This window comes from Asparagus officinalis, chromosome 8 (genome assembly GCF_001876935.1).
Source record: "Asparagus officinalis chromosome 8, Aspof.V1, whole genome shotgun sequence".
NCBI lineage: Eukaryota > Viridiplantae > Streptophyta > Magnoliopsida > Asparagales > Asparagaceae > Asparagus > Asparagus officinalis.
In genome coordinates this window covers 88,856,713-88,880,306 of record NC_033801.1, presented here as the reverse complement: position 1 = coordinate 88,880,306, position 23,594 = coordinate 88,856,713, and the positions used below count along the sequence as shown (strand labels likewise).

Below are 23,594 nucleotides of genomic sequence, written 5' to 3'. Positions count from 1 at the left end.
ACCCTTCTTAGAGTTAGCAGCTACTATGTTAGCAGACATTTTCTGCTTAGCATGGAGCTCATTCTTCGTGCGAGTTCAAATCTCATCCTCGATCCGAATGAACCTCTTCAAATCAGACAGAGTCACCTGTCTTTTCCTTCTTCGAATGTCCTTGGAGAATGACATCTAAGATGGAGGAAGCTTGTTGATAATTGCTCCAGAAATAAAGGTTTGATAAAGATTAATCTTTTTATCATTCAGCTTCATAACAAGCTTTTCAAGCTCTTTGACTTGAGGTAAAACCTCAATGTCATCTTCGAATTTGAAGTCCAGAAACTTGTCAATGAGGTGAGACTTGGACAGCTTCTCCTCATCCTTATATTAGTCCTCCAAAGTATTCCAGAATTCCTTTGCAGAGGGCTTGTTGGTGTAAGAATCTGCTAAATGATCGGCCAAACAGTCAAGGAGATAACTCTTGCAGAAGTGATCATCTCTAGTCCAAGATGCTTCAGAGTCAGAATCTTCTTCAGAGTCGAGTTTCTCCTCATAAACCACATAGTAGATTTTTAGGAGTTGCATCCCGAAGATCACTTTCTGACGCTATGCCTTAAAGTTTGATACGTTAAAGTTCTCTAACTTAGGACAGTCCACTCCAAGAGTCCTCACAGGATCCATGATAGATCAAAAATATTGCTTTAAGATTGTTGGCGTTTGTGGTTAAATCTAGAATAAAATAGATAAATCTGTTAGGAAGTTGAAGTGCTGTATTTTAAAACTTTTTTAAGTTTATCTGCTGTACGATTATGAAACCCTGTGCTTAAAGCAATATTTGTCCTACTCTGGTGCAAGGATCCTAAGGCCAAACTACTTCCAGAAATAGTAGTACAGTACACTGGTGTGCACTAACCAAGTACTTTCAAGATCTCCTCGATCTATCAAACCTTTCGGTTCAAAACCTTTCGGTTCAAAACCTTTCGGTTCAAAACCTTTCGGTTCAGGCAAAGATCTCCTCAATCTATTAAAACATTTCGGTTCAAAACCTTTTGGTTCAGGCAAAAGATCTTTTGATCTTAAAAACCTTTCGGTTCAAAACCTTTCGGTTCAGGTAAAAGATCTTTCGATCTTAAACAACCTTTCGGTTTAGGGCTATGTTCCTTCGGGCGTAGATTAAATCTTGCACGCTTGCAAATTCTGCAGCAGCAAATAACACAAAAGAGATTTTCATCTCTATTTTTCGTATCACTTTTTTCATATCTTCAAGAGCTCCCCAATAGGCACTATATATAGGTCTCTAAGACCAGCTTAAAGGTCACTCACATTTATTTGACCATTACAAACATAATGACAATTGTGACAATTATGTTTGTAACAACAAATAACATAAATATTATAATTGTTGCATGTAGTAACGTCTGAACGCGAGAGTCACGATCCTGCGCAACATGAGGGCCGTGTCCAACCTCACGCGAACACGGGGGTCGCACCCTCATGCGAACGCGAGGCTCGTCCACATGCTACGAAGCAGCCTACGTGGCTACCTCCGTGCGAAGTGAAAAGTGCGCCTAACAAAGCGTCACTTAGCGTCTCAGCCCGATTAGCTCCGATTCCCTTGCCATTGGCCCACGACGCACTAGCTCACAGCCTACGACCTACTAGAACTTATGAGTGATTAATTAAATAAAAGAAATTCTCGGCTTGCCGTTGGCAATCCTCGAACACATGACTTTTGTGATATCAAATTTTAACTTTCCGCTACGCTACTAAGAATTTTTGAAAAACACCAGTATTTAATAAATACATAGTTTGAAAACTTATTTTTGGAAAACAGTTTTGACAAAAAATATCCAACAATATGTTTGTTATTCATATTATTTGAAACAAATCTACAGAAGTTTTAGTTGTTAACTGTTCGGTATCACTTTGTATAGTACACAAATACACTTAATTACAACCCTTGCATGATTGAATCACCGGATCCTTGTTTGTTCACTCGCTGAGGTGGTATCATAGCGATTTTACTGGTCCTCTTTGCAAATAGAGGTTTGCTAATATCTGAACCTTTGCTGTTCTAGTATCATCTTAAGGTCTATATAATTGCATCGATGCTCCGAAGCTGCGGCGACAGTTGATTGTCATAATTATATGTTACTAGTAACCTTGTATTTCTAATGTATAGGAAGAAAATGACAGGTTCAAATTTAAACTATTCTTTCTCCCTGTTTTCTTTTTAGGGGCTATTTGTTTGCTAAAAAAAAGAGAAATGGAGGATTTGAAATCTGACAACAGCGTCACATAAGATTTTGATTTCAAGACATTTCCATTCACCGTGTTTGGTTCGCTGTGCGATTTAAAGAAATAAGGGGGTGAATGGGGTGCCACGTTAACTTTTGTAGAAAACTCATTTCAGACCAAAATGGGCTGAAATGGGTAAGAAATGTCAATTCAAACAAATTTTAATTGCTCAAAGCATAGTTGAAATAGCGACTGTGATTAAAATGTAATATTTAATTGCTCAAAACACTATTGAAACGGCAGATGAAATGATATTTCTTAATTTTTGGATGTTCAAACAAACCCAAGAAATAGATTTCTTTATTTTCCAGCCTATGATTTCAATGTGAAACAAACCAAATAAATCAAATGGGGGAAACCCTCTAAAATATCCAGAAATAGTTTTCAAATGTTGTTTTCTGTTTTCTTTTTTTTCGGAAGTGTACCAAACAACCCCTTATCTGATTCAATTGTTCTCTTTTTATCTGATTCAATTTGTACTGTTGCAATGTAGATCTTTCGTACACTACAGGTGAAGCCTCACTCATTAAAGTGTTTTCAAATTTTTGTCCTATAGTAGAAGGTGAGAGATAATTCTTTTGATACTACAATATCCATAAACGTGTCGACACTTTAGCAGTATCATGTTCTTTGCCAGTTAAAATTGCTAAACATGAGGAGACAAATAGATCTAAAGGATACGCATTTTATTCAATATACTTATCTAGACGGTGCAATTCTAGCAATAGAAGACATGGATCAGAAGGTAAGAGGGCACCCTTTTGATAAGTTTTATGCTATATTTTTCTTGGGTCAATTGCCAATAGACACCTTGTAGTATGGACAAATTGAGGACATGCCCCCTCTTCCTATTGTTGCAGCAGACAGAAGCTCTGTAGTCCTATTGTTGCAGACAGACCCACCCCTTGTAGTCCTATGTCGCAGACATAACCCCTAAGTGAATTATTATTATTATTATTATTATTATTGCTCTTTTACCGTCACCAGGTCTATTTGTAAAAAAGCAACTTCATCTTCCTCTCGAGGCAAAAGAGTCAAAACATTTCGCTCATAGGGTCAATGTGCAACAATAGCACTACAGAGGGTCTATTCGCAATTTGGTGATAATACACGGGTCCTTTTGCAATTAAAATATTTTTATATGATTTTATCATGGGAAAACACAATACTTCCTCTTTTGTTGTAGACTAAGGTTTTACGCACGTGCGATACACGTGGTTAAATATCATAATTAAGTAATTTTAAATTATTTTCTAACTAAAATTTGTTCCTCAGTTCCACTTTAATAGTTTATGCTCACTTTTATCTCTAAACTTTGATATTATGATTATTTATTTTCTTTGATGTTTGTTTAAATGGGCTACACCCAATTTAAATTTTCATGTTGATATTTAAATTGATAGAAAATAAATATAATTTGAAGCTAATTGAAATTTTTATGTTATTTTGACCGACATGAAATCAAACTTTACTTGAGAAAGTACAATGTTGCATAAGTAAAAAATATTGAAATAATGTTATACAAGGAAGATGGATATTTAAAACTATTAAGGCAAAATAATTGGTTAAAAGTATGATAAACAATACAAAAGAGAATATGAAGTTTGTTCCTAATCATTAATAGACTTCATAAAAATCAAAAATTAAATATTAATACTAACTCTAGTATACTTTTATATAATAAAAGCATTTGTACAAGCATATAAAAGTACTAAAAAAGCTCATGAAACTCCCTTCTAAAGATTCATAAATTCACTCAAAATAATTAAACTATTCTATAAAATATTCAGAAAATATTATCTTTTATTCCTTCTTTTTATTTTTTTATTGAGCTAAGATCAATCATTCATCACCTTTATCTTTTTCCCAGGCAATTCTAGAGTGGTGTCTTCATCATCTACTCGATTGTGAAATCAACTCGTTAATCTTTTATATTGTTCTTTAACTTTACAAAGAGGTTAAATGCATTTCCGATGTTTAACACAAACTTCTTACAATACAAACTTTGACTTTTTTTTATTTCAATGAGATTAAATATTAATCTTATATATGAAATTCTTTGGGTTTCTAATTTATTACTTAAATAAGATTAGGAGTTACCTCTTTTTTCTCTACAACGAATTATTCTGATATGCATCTAATAAGAGTTTTCATTACATCAATAATATTACATTTGCTTTATCCTTGTCATTTTTTACAAAGATCTAAACTAAATACCTATATTTTTTATTGCCAATTTGCCTTAGATTATAATATTAATATTAATTTCTTTAGTATTTGAAGAATAAAAAGTATAAAATTTATGAATGCTTACTAAATTTTCTTATATTTTCTACAGAGAATTCTTCTTTGATTGGGATAAAGTTATTAAATTATTCATCAATGTAACTCAGTTAGTACTTCTTTAATAGACATGTCTTATGTTAATGCTAATTCAAATGATTCATGGACGTTTTCTAAATTTTAGATTTATTTTCATCACTTTCTCATTTACAATGGAAATAGCTTAATTCTTTTGAATGATATCTCTGAAATTCTGATAGTTTCTCCATACATAATTTATTATATTCTTTTACCTTATAAATATTATTAACATAAGAGATTAATGTTTCTAAATTATAATCAATTAATGCTAAGCTATTATATTATAGTATTTTATCATTTTTATGGATTTAAACATCTATCAATTAAAGTTAATAATGTATTTTGATGCTCCAACTTATTAGTAAATTTTTATATAATTACTTTATTTATATGTTAACGTTAATTTTTAAGCTATAATATTTTTAAAATTTTTATTTCCCTAAAAGATCAATTAATGCTAAGCTATTATATTATAGTATTTTATCATTTTTATGGATTTAAACATCTATCAATTAAAGTTAATAATGTATTTTGATGCTCCAACTTATTAGTAAATTTTTATATAATTACTTTATTTATATGTTAACGTTAATTTTTAAGCTATAATATTTTTAAAATTTTTATTTCCCTAAAAGATGGATTTAAACATCTATCAATTAAAGTTAATAATGTATTTTGATGCTCCAACTTATTAGTAAATTTTTATATAATTACTTTATTTATATGTTAACGTTAATTTTTAAGCTATAATATTTTTAAAATTTTTATTTCCCTAAAAGCGTCGGAGATCTCGCGGGCGGTGAGGCGAGATAACAGCGGGCGCGGAGATGGCCGAGAAGAGAGGCTTACACCGGAGATGGTCGCAGAGTCCGCCAAGGAGGTGGGAGCGGAGGCGGCTTTGGGTCGCGGCCAGGAGGCGGGAGCGAGCGGCGTTGGGTCACGGCAAAGGAGGCGAGCGGCGGAGGAGATGGCAGCTTTGGGGTCGCGGCCAAGGAGCGAACGCGGAGCGGCGTGGGGTCACGGCCAAGGAGGCGGGCGCCGTTAGGTCTCGGCCAAGGAGGCGGCGCAGAGGGATGGCGCCGTTGTGGTGTTGGGTCGTCGGCTCTAGAGAGAGGAGGTGGGGGATTTCAGATGATTTATTGTTTGAGAGAGGGAGAGAGAACAATGGAGGTGATGGGTTTTGGGGAGAGAGAGCCAGATCACGGAAGGGAGAGGGAAAGGAGAGAGTGGAGGGTTTTTTGGCAAATTTACAGCAACTAACATATATCTATTCGAAATTAGATGGACGCACCAGATGATCCACCTCAGTACCAAGTTCCTTTGAGGAACTTGGTACAAAGTTCCTCCATTTTCCTCTATATATATATTATATATATATATATATATATATATATATATATATATATATAAGTTTACTATCTCTTTTCAGCATCTAAAAATAGTATAATTTGATTAAAAATTTTCGGTTAGGGAAATAAAAATTTTAAAAAATATTATAGCTTAAAATTAACGTTAACATATAAATAAAGTAATTAATATAAATTTACTAATAAGTTGGAGCATCAAAATACATTATTAACTTTAATTGATAGATGTTTAAATCCATAAAATGATAAAATACTATTAATATAATAGCTTAGCATTAATTGATTATAATTTAGACAATTAATCTCTTATGTTAATAATATTTATAAGGTAAAAGAATATAATAAATATGTATGGAGAAACTATCAGAATTTCAGAGATATCATTCAAAAGAATTAAGCTATTTCCATTGTAAATGAGAAAGTGATGAAAATAAATTAAATTTAGAAAACGTCCATGAATCATTTGAATTAGCATTAACCATAAGACATGTCTATTAAAGAAGTACTAACTGAGTTACATTGATGAATAATTTAATAACTTTATCCGCAATCAAAGAAGATTCTCTGTAGAAAATATAAGAAAATTTAGTAAGCATTCATAAATTTTATACTTTTTATTCTTCAAATACTAAAGAAATTAATATTAATATTATAATCTAAGGCAAATTGGCAATAAAAAATATAGGTATTTAGTTTAGATCTTTGTAAAAAATGACAAGGATAAAGCAAATGTAATATTATTGATGTAATGAAAACTCTTATTAGATGCATATCAGAATAATTCGTTGTAAGAAAAAGAGGTAACTCCTTAATCTATTTAAGTAATAAATTAGAAACCAAGAATTTCATATATAAGATTAATATTTTTAATCTCATTGAATAATAAAAAAAAGCAAAGTTTGTATTGTAGAAGTTGTGTAAACATCGGAAATGCATTTACCTCTTTGTAAAGTTAAAGAATCATATAAAAGATTAACGAGTTGATTTACAATCGGCGTAGATGATCGAAGACACCACTCTAGAATTGCCTGGGAAACGATAAAAGGTGATGAATGATTGATCTTAGCTCAATAAAAAATAAAAGAAAGGAATAAAGAGATAATATTTTGAATATTTTATAGAATATTTTAATTATTTTGAGTGAATTTATGATCTTTAAGAAGGGAGTATTCATGAGCTTTTTTAGTAGTTTTATATCTGTAACAATGCTTTTATTATATAAAAGTTATGGGGCTAGAAGTTAGTATTAATATTGAATTTTTGATTTTATGAGTACTATTAATGATTAGGAAACAAACTTCATATTCTCTTGATTGTTGTATAATAACTTTTAACCAATTAATTTGCTAATATTTTAAATATCCATCTTCCTTGTATAACATTATTCAATTTTTTTACTATGCAACATTGTATTTATCACGTTAAAGTTTTGATTTCATGCGGTAAAAACATAAAATTTCAATTATCTTCAAATTTATATTTATTTTCTATCCATTAAAATATCAACAATGAAAATTAAATTGGGGTGTAGCCCATTTAGACAAACATCACAGAAAATCAAAACTATCATAGATCATCAAAGTTTAGAGATAAAAGTAGCATAAATACTTAAGTGGACTGAGGAACAAATTTTAGTTAGTAAAATAATTTTAAAATTTACTTAATTATGATATTTTACGATCACGTGTATAGCACGTGCGTAAAACCTTAGTCTACAACAAACAGAGGAAGTATTGTGTTTTTCCCATGAATAATCATATAAAATATTTTTGGCAAAAGGACCGTGTAATTATCACCGAAATTCGCGAATGAGACCCTACTGTACGTGCTATGTTTCACATTGACCCTATGAGCGAAATGTTTTGACTGCTTTGTCGAGAAAAAAAAGGAAGATGAAAGTTGCTTTTTTACAAATAGACTGGTGACGGTAAAAGAGGCAATAATAATATCATAAAATAATATAATTCACTTTAGGGGTTATGTCTGGCGACATATGGACTTACAGAGGGGTGGGTATGTCCTGCAACAATGAGGACTACAAAGCTTCTGTCCTGGCTGCAACACATAGGAAGAGGGGGCAAGTCCTCTCAATTTGTCCATACTAAAGGTGTCTATTGGCGATTGACTCCAAGAAAATTTGGCATAAAACTTATAAAGGGTCCCTCATTACCATTCTGATCCATGTCTTCTATTGCACTAGAATTGCAGCCGTCTAGATAAGTATATTTGAATGAAATATGCGTATCCTTTAGAAATTATTTGTTCCTCATGTTTAGTGCAAATTTTAAACTGGAAAGAACATCGATACTGGGCTGCTATAAGTGTCGACACGTTTATGATATTGTAGTATCAACGATTATCTCTCACCTTCTAACTATAGACAAAAATTTTGAAACACTTTATTGAGTTGAGAGCTTCCACCTGTAGTGTACAAAGGATACTACATTGGCACAGTACAGAATTGAATCAGAATAAAAAGAGAACAATTGAATCAGATAAGGGGTTGTTTGGTAGCACTTCCGAAAAAAAGAAACCAGAAAACAACATTTAAAACTATTTCTGGATATTTTAGAGGGTTTCCCCATTTGATTTATTTGGTTTGTTTCCACGTTTAATATAGGGCTAGGAAATAAAGAAATCTATTTCTTGGGTGTTGTTGACATCCAAAAATTAAGAAATATCTTTCATCTGCCGGTTTCAATAGTGTGTTTGAGCAATTAAATATACATTTTAAATCAGGCAGTCGTCTATTTCCAACTATCGCTTTGAGCAATTAAAATTTTGTTCTGAATTGATCATTTCTTACCCATTTAGCCATTTTGGTAACTGAAATGAGTTTTCTAGAAAAGTTCAACGGTGGCATACCCCATTTCAAGACCCTTATTTCTTTAAATCAGCACAGCGAACCAAACACGGTGAATGGAAATGTCTTGAAATCAAATCTTGATTGTGACGCTGTTGTCAGATTTCAAATCCTCTTTCCCATTTCTCTTCTTTTTTAGCAAACAATAGCCCCTAAAAAGAAAACAGGGAGAGAAGAATAGTTAAAATTGAAGCCTGTCATTTTCTTACCTATACATTAGAAATACAAGGTTCTAGTAACAATAATTATGACAATTCAATGTCGCCGCAGCTTCGGAAGGGCATCGATGCAATTATATAGACCTAAGATAATACTAGAACAGCAAGGTCAGATTATTAAGGCAAACGCCTAATTTGCAAAGAAGGACCAGTAAAATAGCTATGATACCACCTGCAAGCGAGTGAACAAACAAGGATCCGGTGATTCAATCATGGCAAGGGTTGTAAATGTAAGTGTATTTGTGTAGCTATACAAAGTGATTACGAACAGTTAAGCAAGTAAAAGCTTCTGTAGATTTGTTTCAATAATATGAAATAAACAAACATATTGGTTGGACTATTTTTTGTGCAAACTGTTTTCCAAAAATAGTTTTCAAACTATGTATTTATTAATACTGTGTTTTTTACAAAAATTTCTTAGTAGCGTAGCGAAAGTTAAAAATTTGATATCAAGCAGAAAGTCATTGTTCGAGATTGCCCGGCAAGCCGAGAATTTCTTTATTTAATTAATACTCATAAAGTTCTGTGGTCGTAGGCTGTTGAGCTAGTGCGTCGTGGGCCAATGGCAAAGGGAATTCGAGCTAATCGGGCTGAAGACGCTAAAGTGAGCTTGTTAGGGCGGCATCTTTTTCACTTCGGCAGGCGGAGGTAGCCACGGTAGGCTGCTTCGTAGCATGTGGACGACCTCGGTTCGCAGAGGGTGGCGACGCCCCGTGTTCGCGTGCAGGTTGGACCACGGGCCTCAATTTGCGCAGGATCGTGACTCTCCGCGTTAGACGTTACTACCATGGGCAACAATTATAACATAACAATTGATAATTTGTTGCATGTAGTAAACGTCTGAACGCGAGAGTCACGATCCTGCGAACATGAGGGCCGGGGTGTCCAACGCTCACGCGAAACGGGGGTCGCACCCTCATGCGAACGGCGAGGCTCGTCACATGCTAGCGAACGCAGCCTACGTGGCTACCTCCGTGCGAAGTGAAAACGTGCGGCCTAACAAGCTCATTAGCGTCTCACCGATTAGCTCGATCCGCTTTGCATTGGCCCACGACGCACTAGCTTCACAGCCTACGACTACTAGAACTTATGAGTGATTAATTAATAAAAGAATTCTGGCTTGCGTTGGCAATCCTCGAACAATGACTTTGTGATATCAAATTTTACGTTCCGCACGCTACTAGAATTTTTGAAAAACCAGATTTAATAAATACATAGTTTGAAACTTATTTTGGAAAAACAGTTTTGACAAAAAATATCCAACAATATGTTTTTATTCATATTATTTGGAAACAAATCTACAGAAGTTTTAGTTGTTAACTGTTGCGGTATCAACTTTGGTATAGTACACAAATACACTTAATTAGCAGCCTTGCATGATTGAATACCGGGATCCTTGTTTGTTCACTCGCTTGAGGTTGGTATCATAGCGTTTTACTGGTCCCTTTGCAAAGTAGAGGTTTGCTAATAATCTGAACTTTGCTGTTCTAGTATCATCTTAAGGTCTATCGTAATTGCCATCGATGCTCCGAAGCTGCGGCGCAAGTTGATTGTCATAATTATATGTACTAGTAACTTGTATTCTAATGTATAGAAGAAAATGACAAGGTTAAAATTTAAACTATCTTTTGCTCCTGTTTTCTTTTAGGGGCTATTTTGTTTGCTATAAAAAAAGAGAAATGAGGATTGAAATCTGACAGACAGCGTCACATATGTTTCAAGACATTTCCAATTCACCGTGTTTGGTTCGTGTGGATATTAAAGAAATAAAGGGGGTGAATGTGGGGGTGCCACGTTAACTTATGTAGAAAACTCAAATTGTCAGACCAAAATGGGCTGAATGGGTAAGAAATGTTCAATCAACAAATTTTAAATTGGCTCAACACATAGTTGAAATAGCGACTAGTGATTAAAATGTAATATTTTGATTGGCTCAAAAAACTATTGAAACGGCAGATGAAATGATATTCTTAATTTTTGGATTGTCAACACAAACCAAGAAATAGATTCTTTATTTTCCACCTATGATTTCAATTGAAACACACCAAATTTTAAATCAAATGGGGAAACGTCGCGTCTAAAATATCCAAGAAATGTTTTCAAATGTTGTTTTTCTGTTTCTTTTTTCGCGAAGTGTTACCAAACAACCCTTAATCTGATTCACATTGTTCTCATTTTTATCTGATTCAATTTGTAACTGGTTGCAATTAGATCTGTTCGTCCACTACAGGTGAAGCTCACTGCATTAAAGTGTTTTCAATTTTTGTCCTATAGTGAAGGTGAGAGATAATTCTTTTGAATACTACAATATCCATAAACGTGTCGACACTTTAGGCATATCCATTTTTGCCCACGTTAAAAGTAGAGAAATTGGATTTTGGTATCAAATTGTATGTTAAATTGTTGACTTACATAGCTAGGAGGCATGCTTTTTTGTTATTGTATTTAATTTGGAAATTTCTTTGGTCATGAATATATAATTCAGTGGTCAATTTCAATTGAATAAATCAAGCACAATTGTTCAGATACTTGTAATACCCAAAACCCCTTTCTATGGTTTCGAGCTACTACAATGAGTTTTAGCTTCTACACATGCTTTTATTTGCTCGCCTATTTCAGGAAATGGTTGATCATGGGCTTCGTTAATTTTCTTCTTTTCATTTCGTCAAGTGTCTTGCTAGCCAATCCTATTTTCTATTGATGAGATAGGGATCAGTTGGGAGATATTAATTTTGATTTGAAAGTGTCGCAGCCTCCTTCCTCGGACACCGCCTCGAACGAGCAACAATGGAAGCCTCTTCTTCTCATGAAGTTATCTTGTCGGAGGCCGCTTCCTCGAGCGAGCGACAATTGCCGATAACAGTGCCTCTAATTGAGAAGGTAATAGATTTTACATGTGCTTAATTTTATTGTGGTTTAGAACTTTTTGGTTGATGTTTACTTGGAGGAAAGATTGGTTTTTGAATGAATTTATGCCCAAATGATATATGTCGGCAAATATTAGTTAGATTTTATGTCGGAATAATATATGTTGGCAAATATTAGCGAATTGTGAATATTTTGTGTATGTAAGTAAACTTCTAGGATAGATTTATTTTTATTTTTAAATTCATGGCTAATAAATTCATATGATGTTTTAATACTACAGAATTGTCGAATGGAGGATGACCAAATTAGTGATGATGATATTCCATTTGAAGGGAAGGAATTTCAGACGGACAATGATGCATACAACTACTACAATGCATATGCAAAGAAGATTGGGTTTGGAATTCGCAAAGCTACTTTGAAAAATCAAAGAAAGCTTCAGGAGAGATTCTTTCGAGGACTTTTGTTTGTGATAAAGCAGGGAGAAAGAGAGCATCGACTAAAAATGCAAGTGGATTGATTATCAATCGTCGTCCGGAAACTAAAGTTGGTTGTGGTGCAAAACTGAAGATTAGGCTTACTTCTTCAAAAGCTTGGAAGGTTACTAAGTTCATTTCTGAGCATGTTCATCCTTTAACAAGCCCTGATAAAGTAATGCATCATAATTCTCACAAGCAGCGACATCGATCGAAGCATTGCATTAGCCTCATTGAGTTGTTGCATGAAGAGGGAATGAGACCATCTAATATTAAAAAGGTGCTTAATGTTGGATATCAAGGACAAGATGTAGAACAAGTCACCACACAACAGATGATTGATCATATCAGAAAGACAAGGCAAAGTAACATTGGCTGTGAATGCTTACACATCATTAGACATTTCCAAGACAGAAAGGAATCAGATCCAGATTTCTATTTTGCTATGGAGGTCGATCACTTTGGTACACTGAGAAGTGTGTTTTGGGCCGATGGTAGAGCTAGAGCCTCTTATTTAAGTCTTGGAGATGTAGTTGTGTTTGATACCACATACAAGACTAATCAATTGAGTATGCCATTTGCTCCATTTACAGGAGTAAACCACCACCGCCAATCCACCCTCTTCGGTTGTGCATTGCTTGCCAACGAGCGAGAGGAAACCTTCGAGTGGTTGTTTTCGCAATGGCTCAAGTGTATGCATGGGGTAGCACCAAAGGCTATCATAACTGATCAGGATGCACAGATGAAAAAAGCTATTAAGAGCATTTTGCCAAGTACTCGTCATCGCTTTTGTTCTTGGCATGTTAGAAAGCATATTGCCGAGCAACAAGTAAAGTTGAAGAGCCAATACGGGGATGAGATGCCTACATATTTCAACAATTGGTATTCTGCTAGAAGTATAAGCAAATGCGAAGAGCGTTGGGAAGTCATGAAGGTTAAATTCAACATAAATGAAGGTGAAGATAGTTGGCTGACAAGAATGTATAGCTTGCGTGAACATTGGGTAGATGCATACTTGAAGGATTGTTTTTGTGCGGGAATGACAACAAGCCAAAGGAGTGAGAGCATCAATGCCTTTTTTGATGGCTTTGTCAATGCAAATACTAGACTAGTTGAGTTTGTGGGTCAATATGACAAGGCAGTGGCATCTCGTCGTGCATCAGATTCATGACTTTGAACACCGTGCCTACGATGAGCTTCTTGAATCCGATTGAAGAGCAAGTTGGAAATACATACACTAGAACGATCTTGAAGATGTTTCAAAGGGAGCTTGGTGATGTGATGTCATTACATCGTGAAGAAGTGTCACAGGAGGAGTTGAAAGTTGTATACTTGGTTGGAAAATATTTTGAAGACAAAGAGAATTGGGAAGAAGTAACCTATGAAATAAATAGCGAGCTTAATGTTGCATGCACTTGTTCATTTTGGGAAACTGAAGGGGTGCTTTGTAAGCATATACTAAATATATTGTGGTTAAACCAAGTGACTTCTATTCCCGATAGGTATATCTTGCCTAGATGGAAAATTGATGCAAGGTATAGAGATTTTGGCTTTGCTAATGCTATGAAGTTGCAACAAAATGATGATAGCATGGAGCGGGGAAGTATTATAAGATTATGGGCTTTAAGAGGAAATTTTAATGAATCACTTGATATGGCAGCTGGTTCGAATGATCTTCTTTCTAAGTTGGAGCTACAAATATCAAACTTCCTTGCAGAAGCAAGGGAGGAAGCAAGGCGCAATATGGCACAAATTATAGATTCTCAAGTTGAGACCCATGTAGATTCAAATACTCATGTGCTTCTATTGAAAGATGGTGAGGAAATTATGGTTCGTGATCCCCTCGGCCCTGTGAAACCAAAGGGACGTCCGAAAAATTCAACTAGGACTAAAAGTGGCTTTGAAGAATCAGAAAGGCAAAAAGAGGTGAGACAACGAAAATGTGGTCATTGTCAACAATTGGGACACTATAGGACGGGTTGTCAATTGTTGGTAAGTTCAATTTAGTTCATTTGTTTTACATTTTTTCATATATTATTTATTGTTTTACTTTTCTTGAAATATCACTAATTGATTTCTTTTTGTCTTTCATTTTCAGAAAAAGCAAAAGAGATAGTTTGTGAAGATTGTAGCTGAAGTTGAACATGGCATCTGTGGCTTAAAACTCTGATCCGAGCTCTGCTCCTTTTGCTGCTAACAAAAGATATTTATTGCTTACAAAGTATATATATGCTCTGAAGCCTAGTAGCATATGTGGATGTTTTCAACAACAGTTAGGTGTACTCTTCATCAATGTCATGGAGGAGGAAACCACTTTTGGGGGTTTTGGTGTTAGACATGTTATGTTAATTTTTTGGACTATGATTTAAGATGAATAGAAGCTGGTTTAAATTTTTGTGCAATCAAATGGTAGTTGTTGTTGAATTTGGCTTGAAAAAAATGCTTAAATGGTCTAATTGTACATTTTTGTGAGGTGGCTTCATTTCAAAGTTACCATAGGGTCCTAACAGAGGATAGAATGCGCCCGCCTCCTTAGCTGTGACCCAACGCCGCCATCTCCTTGGCTTCGTTTCAAAGATGATATGTTTGTTGCTAATTTTTATTTGCTTCGTTTCAAAGATGATATGTTTGTTGCTAATTTTTATTTACATAGCCAGAATGCTCAATTACCTGCTGTTGCTGCTACTATATTGAATGGAGATCAACAAAATTATTAAAATCTAAGCTGAAGAAAAGTAATTCATCATTGTACGCCACAATGCACATTATATAAGTTGCATGTTTCTTCAATCTAAACTTGATCTCATAGTGTCTTCCATTTCATGAAAGTTTCACTCCACAATGCTCCAAAAGGAAATGTCAGTTTCTCATATTACATGTTACTTGGACGAACTTTTTTTACAAATATTCATTTTATATCATTTTGTAGAGTATATATATACACATTTTGTAGAGTTTATATATCATTTTGTAGAGTATATATATACACATTTTGTAGAGTTTATATACATACACATGTATCCAAGATTAAATGGATAGATGCCATATACAATTAGGGTAGTACATTTTCTCTAAAACACAAAAGTTTCACACGTTATCTTGGTCTTCAAGTGATCGCTTCCGAGCCCTAAGGTTTTCCTCAAGACTTTTAGGCAATGGGGGTGTTCTTCCACGGCGAAATAGAACAGCAAGAGCCCTCATCCTATGGCAGGTATCAAAGACCTGCAAATGGTAATATTATTGACATCTGGGATAATAACAATTGATGCAAATTTCGAGTGTTCAAGAGCCTTACAGATGATGCCTCAAGTTCTGCAATACCATGTTTGATATGGAAAACCTCTCACAGACATTAACACAAACACTTAGCATGCAACATAATAATTTAAGCGAAAATGAAGGGAAAATTTACACCTTGAGCCTGTGATCTCCACCAACGATCAAAATACCTATTAGAGAGGGAGTTGTCGGGGCGGCGACGGAGTTGTCGGGGCGGCGGCGGAGTTGTCGGGGCGGCGGCGGAGTTGTCGGGGCGGCGACGGTGATCCCGCGGGGGAGATGAGAGATCACGGGAGAGCGGCGGCGTCGGAGATGGCCGAGACTTAAAGCGATGGCGTCGGAGATCTCGCGGGGGTGAGGCGAGATAACAGGGGCGCGGAGATGGCCGAGAGGAGAGCTACACCGGAGATGGCCGAGAGTCGCCAAGGAGGTGGGAGCGGAGCGGCTTTGGGGTCGCGGCCAAGGAGGCGGGAGCGGAGCGGCGTTGGGGTCACGGCCAAGGAGGCGGGCGCCGTTGGGTCTCGGCCAAGGAGGCGGGCGCGGAGGAGATGGCGCCGTTGTGGTGTTGGGGTCGTCGCCTCTAGAGAGAGGAGGTGGGGGATTTCAGATTTGAGTTTGTTTGAGAGAGAGAGAGAATTAGGATGGACGCACCAGAATGATGCCACCTCTAATACCCAAGTTCTTGAGAACTTGTGGTCAAGTTCCTTCCATTATCATAACAAATAATATATATTATATTATAAATATAAATTATAATATATAATTTAATATATACTTAATATTATATATATATATATATATATATATATATATATATCTTAATGAAAGAATACCTAACAATTACATTTTTCTTTTCCAAGTTTTAAAATTTTAGTCTTTTTGTGGTTTTGTATTTTTAGGGTGTGATTTACAATTTTCAAAACTTTAGGAGCATTTAAAAAAATATATTTTTAAGTTTGGTAGTTGTAACTTCTATGTTTTATATGTGAATGATATTTTTTAAATGTCACGATATTTTTTACAACTCTAAAATTTTGAGGCTATTTTTTGCAATTATTAAAACTACAAATTAACTTTTAAAAAATTCAAATTTTAACAGTCAATCAATAGTTTCCATATTTGATATGTACTAGTTATAAATTTTAAAAATATAGTTCTTTATGATTTTTAAAATTTGAAAGAGTTTTTTGTACAACTTTTGTAACTTTGAGGTTAATTTTAATAAATTTTAAATTTTTAGGTGTATGAAGGTAATCTCTTGAATTCATCTTTTGTTGTTTGTAAATTTTAAATTTTTTAAAAATTTAGGGTTGTTTTTTATAATTTGAACTTTTGAGGTTGTTTTTATAATTTTTGGGATATTAAGGGTGTTAATTGAAAATTTTAAATTCTTCAGAGGCTGCTATTAATATTTTGATTTCATGTTTGTTATTTTGAAATGTCAAAAAATTTTAAGTGCATTATGGTAATCCCTTGACTTCATCTATGTTGTTTGCAAGTTTTGAAATTTTAGAATTTCAGGTGCTTATTTGTAATTTGAACTTTTGAGGGTGTTTCTATAATTTTTGAGATATTGAAATGTTAACTGCAAATTTTAAATTCTTCATAAACTGCTGTTAATTTCTTAATTTCTTAATTTCTTAATTTTATGTTTGTTGTTTTAGGTTTTTAGATGTCGGGATAGTTTCTATAATTTTGAACTTTTCAAGGTATTTTGTGCAATTTTAAAACTTTTTAGGTGTTTTTGCAATACTTTATGTATTATAGTATGTTAGCTACGTATAATTTTTTTATCTTAACAAACTAATACCTTGACATGGCTAGGGTGTGGGACAGTTTATGATGATACAAACTCTAAAAATTTTTTAAATGTAATAATTACTCTATAGTGATACATATAGACTCTAGCTTTTGATGTATATGGGAGCTTTATGTAAGCTTCATATTTTGTATTCTCCATTACAGATCCTTCTCTTGAACAGTTAAGTCTAAGCTCTCATCTCCTTTTTTTTTCTCATCCGTCATAATAGGTGATGGCTATGGTCCTATCTTTGCTCTTAGGATTGGGACGCTTGAATAGGAATTAGACTACAAACTTCAAGATAAGATAGGAATTTTGGATTATTAATGAAATATGAACATGATATCTCACCCTGTTCCTTTCCATCAAAAAAAATAAAAATAAAAATAAAAGATTTACCACCATATAATGTCTTCGCCCTTCTTTTCGTGAGAAAATCTATGTTGAGCATGTTATGCAACTGTTTCACCTTCTTTAGCATTTCATCTTCTTCATTGTTGAGCATTGTCATGTAGTTGAGAGTTAGTTTATCTGTAAAGCTTTACTTAAATATCCTACAACTACAATTAAATATTTTTAATCTTTATTTAACCATAAAAGAACTATCATAAGACAGGATGTTTTGGGACAAGATAGAGGGTTCAATCTCACATTTAAAAAAAAAGATGCTCATTACTAAAAGAACTACACCATGAATTTCTAAAAGAACTACCATATGAACTTGGTAAAGAAACGTAAACAATAATGTTTTAATTTCAAGCTCTTTATAACATAAGCTTAATTTACTCTTTCACATCATTTGTTGGTATATAAACAATTCATCCAACGTTATAATTCAAGCTCAAATTATTAAAAAAAGTTCATAATAGTTCCATTGATTATGGATCAGAAACTAAGATTAAAGAAAAAGAAGTTAGATATTATATGTCTCAACAATTTAAGTATAAAGAACAAAGAAGTATAGACTTGTAACTATAAAGTATAGATATATAATATATGAATCTTTTCTACCAGTAATTTTTGCTATATTTGTATATGTCACTACAAACACGATATCTAAATGTTGTTAAAATTTGAAACGTGAAAGATGTAAACACAAAAAAAAAATAACATTTTAACCAATAGATAAATTAGTCCCATAAAAGATACGTGGTTGTTTTATTCTTACTGCTTGAAGTTTCAGTCCGTGTATAATGCAAATGTTCATGAGAACAGTGAGCACATCTCTTTAAGAAAAAAACTATAATTAAGAAAAGTCAATAAAAAATAGGAACCTTATCATTTAAACATGTACCTGCGGTTCGTAATTGATCTTCAACTTGTGTTTCCATTCTTCTGAAAGGAAGAGAGCAAATTATGTATCTAAAAAATTTATAAAAGTGAGAAAAGTTAAAAAAATATTAATAAAATAAAAAGAAATTGGAGTTAGATCTTGAAAAATAGTTTAATTTAATCCATAAGTGTCATGGATGTCTGATGTATGAGGCTGATAATTGAAATTTTTTATTTAATGCCATTAAAATTTACATTATGTAAAAATAAAACTTAATTAAGTAAAATCAAGGAGAAATATAGAAAATGCTAAAATTTCAACACTCACCTAGCAATTAACCTAGAAAATCTCACAAGTTCAATACTTATTCGTGGTATTCCTGCAAAAGCATAGCAAATATGAAACTAAAAAACAAAAAAGATGAATGAAATAAAGAGAAATTGTGAACCATCAAGTCAAACTTTTGTTGTTTATGCTATAAAACTTCAAAGATCATCAAAATTAAATTTCTAGATGCGCTCTTTGCTCTTCTAATTGTCAATGGAGCAAGATGGCAGTTGGAAGGAAATATTTGAAGAGGAAGTAAAGGACAGAGAGGTGACAGTGTAGATTGGTAAAGAGATTATCCCGTAAGATTTGTTACATGATAAGTTATGAGAACACATGTTTGAATTTTATTTTAGTTTTTTCAACTGTGTCCCTCTATTTAGTAAAAGATTTGGTCATATTTTAATTTGAACCAGTGAATCCAATAATCCAATTTTTAAGAGAAATATTAGGTATATGATTTTTTACATGGGATTAGTTAGGGATATAATTATGATTATGATAGATTAAGATCTAAATGAAATATTCTAAATAGTAAAGGATAATATTGACCATGGAAAGTTTTTCATGAACTCGTACTTTTAAAGGGAGTATGATTCTTTTAAATTGTTAAGCTATAGATAGTTCACGTAGGATTAGGATAAGATATAATTATGATTAGGATAGATTAAGATATATATGAAATATTTAAAATTGTGAAGGGTAATATTAATTATAGAAAGATTTTTCCCGAACTTGTGTTTTTAAAGAGAGTATGATATGATTATTGATGGCAGGGTCGTTCATGCTGAGATAGCAAAGCCATCAACAAGTGGCTTTGGTGGTTAATTATCCGAAAAGCTTTGGTCCACCTCCTTCATCAAAACTCAGAAGCTAATGTTACTAGTGATGATAATATGGAACGGGATCATTCTCAGCAGGATGAGATTGAAGTCTAATATTTGGCCAGAAATTTATCTGATACTGGCTAAATTCCTTGAGAGGCTCAGGTGAAGATGGGTTTGTATTTCAAAAGTGCTTGTGTTGTAAAAAGACTGAGCTCCATCAGATCGGGTCTTTCCGGGTCTAAAAATGCGAATTAGAGGTAAGCTGATGCAAGGTTACAAGATGCATATTGAACTAGTCACCCTTCGGGTTGAAATATATACAGTGTGTTCATAATTTCTTCTACTTTCTTAGCAATCCATGATTGTTTCATGAAACGTATTTGCATAAAATATTGCTGGATATCAAGGAAAAACAATTCTTGCTTCGGAGTAGCTTCACCTCCTGATGAAGCTAATGCCATGTTTTGTACTATTTGATTTGTAGCCCTTACCATGTAAGTTAGATTTTTTTTCAATTAGACTTCTTTTTTTAAAGCTATTAGTTACCGTTTAGGAATAACCAATGATGTATTGTGCAGTAATCACGGGTGCGTTCTTGAATCATCACAAGGCAAAAGAAAGAGATCAAACTTCAGTACTTCTTGCTCTTCTTAGCCCCTGATGTAGAGCTTTTTCAACAGAAATTTTAAAACATTTTCCCACCGCTTCTAAAGTTTCTTTGCTGCTCACAGAGCAAAAACCAGAATTTGTTGAGAGTGGGATTTGAACCCACGCCCTTTCGGACCAGAACCTTAATCTGGCGCCTTAGACCAACTCGGCCATCTCAACAATGCTACTAGCTGATGAGACATCTACTTTATTATGTAAAGCCTTTTTCTATCTTTAACGTCCAACTTGTAAGGACGACGTATCTTGCTCCTCTCATTTATCCGTCGGAATTAGAAAAAGTGTAATCCCAATTTATCTCTTTTTTATGCTTTAAAAACTTGGTTGTTAATAGTTTTGGGATTGTAAGAGTTTTCTATATATTGACCCACAAAGTTTTAATCCAGTGCTAGTTTGATTAAACATAGTTCTCTGAATAGATTGTTTCCTTCACTGGTCTTGCTGCTTAATATTGCAACATATAAAACAAACTCCTCAAATAAGCCAATGATGTCAAGTCTCCACGTATCACTGGGGTCTTACATGGCGATATTCAAGCAGCAAAACCTGAATGAGAGAGAGGGGATGATGATTTATATGGTGTTTTTAGTTGTGGGATGGGGAATGAGAGCTTTTCGTGAGGAGTTAGTTTGACTCCTTAATGGCAAACACATCAAGTCAGTGACTTCTTGACAAAAAAATGTGTAACCTTAAGGATTTGGGACATAAAACCTATGAGCTTGATTGGCAAAGTATTGACCATAAAGTGATCGTGCTGCGCCAAACTCTAATCTTTTCTATACAATATACTAAAGTAATACTCTGAAATGCCATGTGTCAAAATTCGAGAGCATTTGACACGTGTCAAAATTTTAGAGCATATCTATCTAATCTTATACTACTATAAAAGTGTGTTGGATGTTAAAACATTTCTTCCAAAAATGCCCTCCGAAACACATACATGGTTACATCTCTTGCACATCCATACATGCATACATTAAGATATATACATACTTAATTTTTCATAACCTCCCTATTTATTATCTTATCTTATACTACTTTAAAAGTGTGTTGGATGTTAAAACATTTCTTTCAAAAATGCCCTCCGAAACACATACATGCATATATCTCTAGCACATCCATACATGCATACATTAAGATATATACATACTTAATTTTTCATAACCTCCCACTAATAACATTCTCCCACTAACTCTTGACATTACACACTAATAATGATAAACGTTACACCTATTCCTCTTCCATAAATTAATATAAATTACTATAGAATCTTATCAAATTTCTCTAATCAAAATTCTAACTCTTAATCAAAATTTATTCAGATGGAAAAGTAAGGAGACACAACTACAACACTTACAAACCGCAAGATGTGTGAGTGTGTTAATGGTAATATCATTGGTGGAGTACGATCAAATTGAATGAGAAGATGGTAATGGAAGCATCGGTGTAACAATTTAGAGAGCAGAGAAAAAATCGGTGAAGACGGCAAAGAAGATGGTCTTGTATTTTATCAAAATCTGCAGCTGTTTCAGTCATAAACTAATTGGTTTTTCTCCCTTCCATCTTCGTATATGTTTTTGCCTTAGCGTGTAAATTGGTTTTCAGCTCCTAGGCATGTTTATAAATATGCTAAATTTTTTGTATAGTCTAGTTGAATCTCTTAATGCACTATGCTTATTTTTGGGATAAAGAAAGCTTTGTCCGTGACAATGCATTATAAGTGTAATTGCTTTCACTCTATATGTGTAAATGGTTAATTTTCATTCTATGGTCACTAAGGTACTACATTGCCATTATTGGGTTATAAAGGACAAATAGAAAGTGTAGGAAGATGAATTTAGAAAATGATATAGTTAGTTGGTCCTAAGGATGCCTACAATTTTAAGAGTATTATTAATTTTCTGCTATTAATTATTAGTTTTCTGTTATTAATATACTATTTGAGTATAATGGTTAATGTATGATAATTATAATATATATATTAATATCACATTAATATATAATATTTATATGCACTATTAAATATATGCAATTATCAAATATAATATGAGTAAAAAGTTATTTATTTACCAATTTAAATAAATAAATATATAATATAACATTTACAGTAATATGAAAATTCGTCAATTTTTTATTATTCCACCGTCTTCTTAACCACCCTTCATTAAGGAACTCATTCATGAAGGGTTACCCATTTCTCCATTAACTATTTGTAAATTACATCATTATAACAAATAGGAAAAATTGTACATAATTCCCTCTTCTATATCTTGAGTTGCACTAAATCCTCCTCAATATACTAGCACTTAATACCATTGAAATGCAATTTTAGAGATATAAATTGCAAGTATCAAATGTAAAGTGGGGGAATCTAAGAGCTAATAACAAACTAGAGGAGGTTTAATAATTTCTAGAAAGGTAATTTCAAAATGACATCCCTCTCTCTCATGTAAATGTACTAGAGCTTGCTGCTTTACAAGAAGTTTATATTTTATAATAGAAACATATGCAAGCTATTTTTCTATGTAGAGACTTATTGTTTCTAATAAAAATAACTTATTCATAACCTCCTACAAACATACCCATTTAATCTTTATGCATTAAGTCTCATTTCATTGAATAAATATTAATTCTTTATTAATTACTATAATATCTTAATAACTATTCACTTTCTTGTTAGACTTGTTAGGTTTCATGTTTATGAGCCTACTCCATAATTTTGTTTTAATGATTACAAATAATTCCTAATAACGTGTGTCGAGTATTTGTATTTATTTTGTTAGGTAATCTACACAAACAATGAGTTGGAGGTTGGATGGAATTGCGCCATAACGATCATATCAAATGGAGGTTAGCGGAAATAGTGGAGTGAAGCAATACAATTCAAGTCATATACAAGATCAAGCTTCATTCGCAACTAAGTCAAGCTATATTGAAGACCTTCAAGCTTGAGTAATTTAGTTTAGGTTTATACTTGTATGTAGATACTTCAAG

The 23,594-nt window shown here is 33.4% G+C and overlaps 1 protein-coding gene and 1 non-coding gene across 2 annotated transcripts; one reads left to right on the top strand and one right to left on the bottom strand.

Moving 5' to 3' along the window:
* On the top strand, window positions 12,606–13,598 carry LOC109821498 (protein FAR1-RELATED SEQUENCE 5-like). Its single transcript, XM_020387682.1, has one exon. The coding sequence runs from the start codon at window positions 12,606–12,608 to the stop codon at window positions 13,596–13,598; it is 993 nt and encodes a 330-aa protein (XP_020243271.1).
* On the bottom strand, window positions 20,682–20,762 carry TRNAL-AAG. The gene has a single exon. It is a non-coding gene; the product is annotated as a tRNA-Leu (tRNA).

Bases quoted from the DNA above. Each gene is read 5' to 3' on its own strand.
- LOC109821498 (XM_020387682.1), top strand. From the start codon at position 12,606: ATGCATCATAATTCTCACAAGCAGCGACATCGATCGAAGCATTGCATT.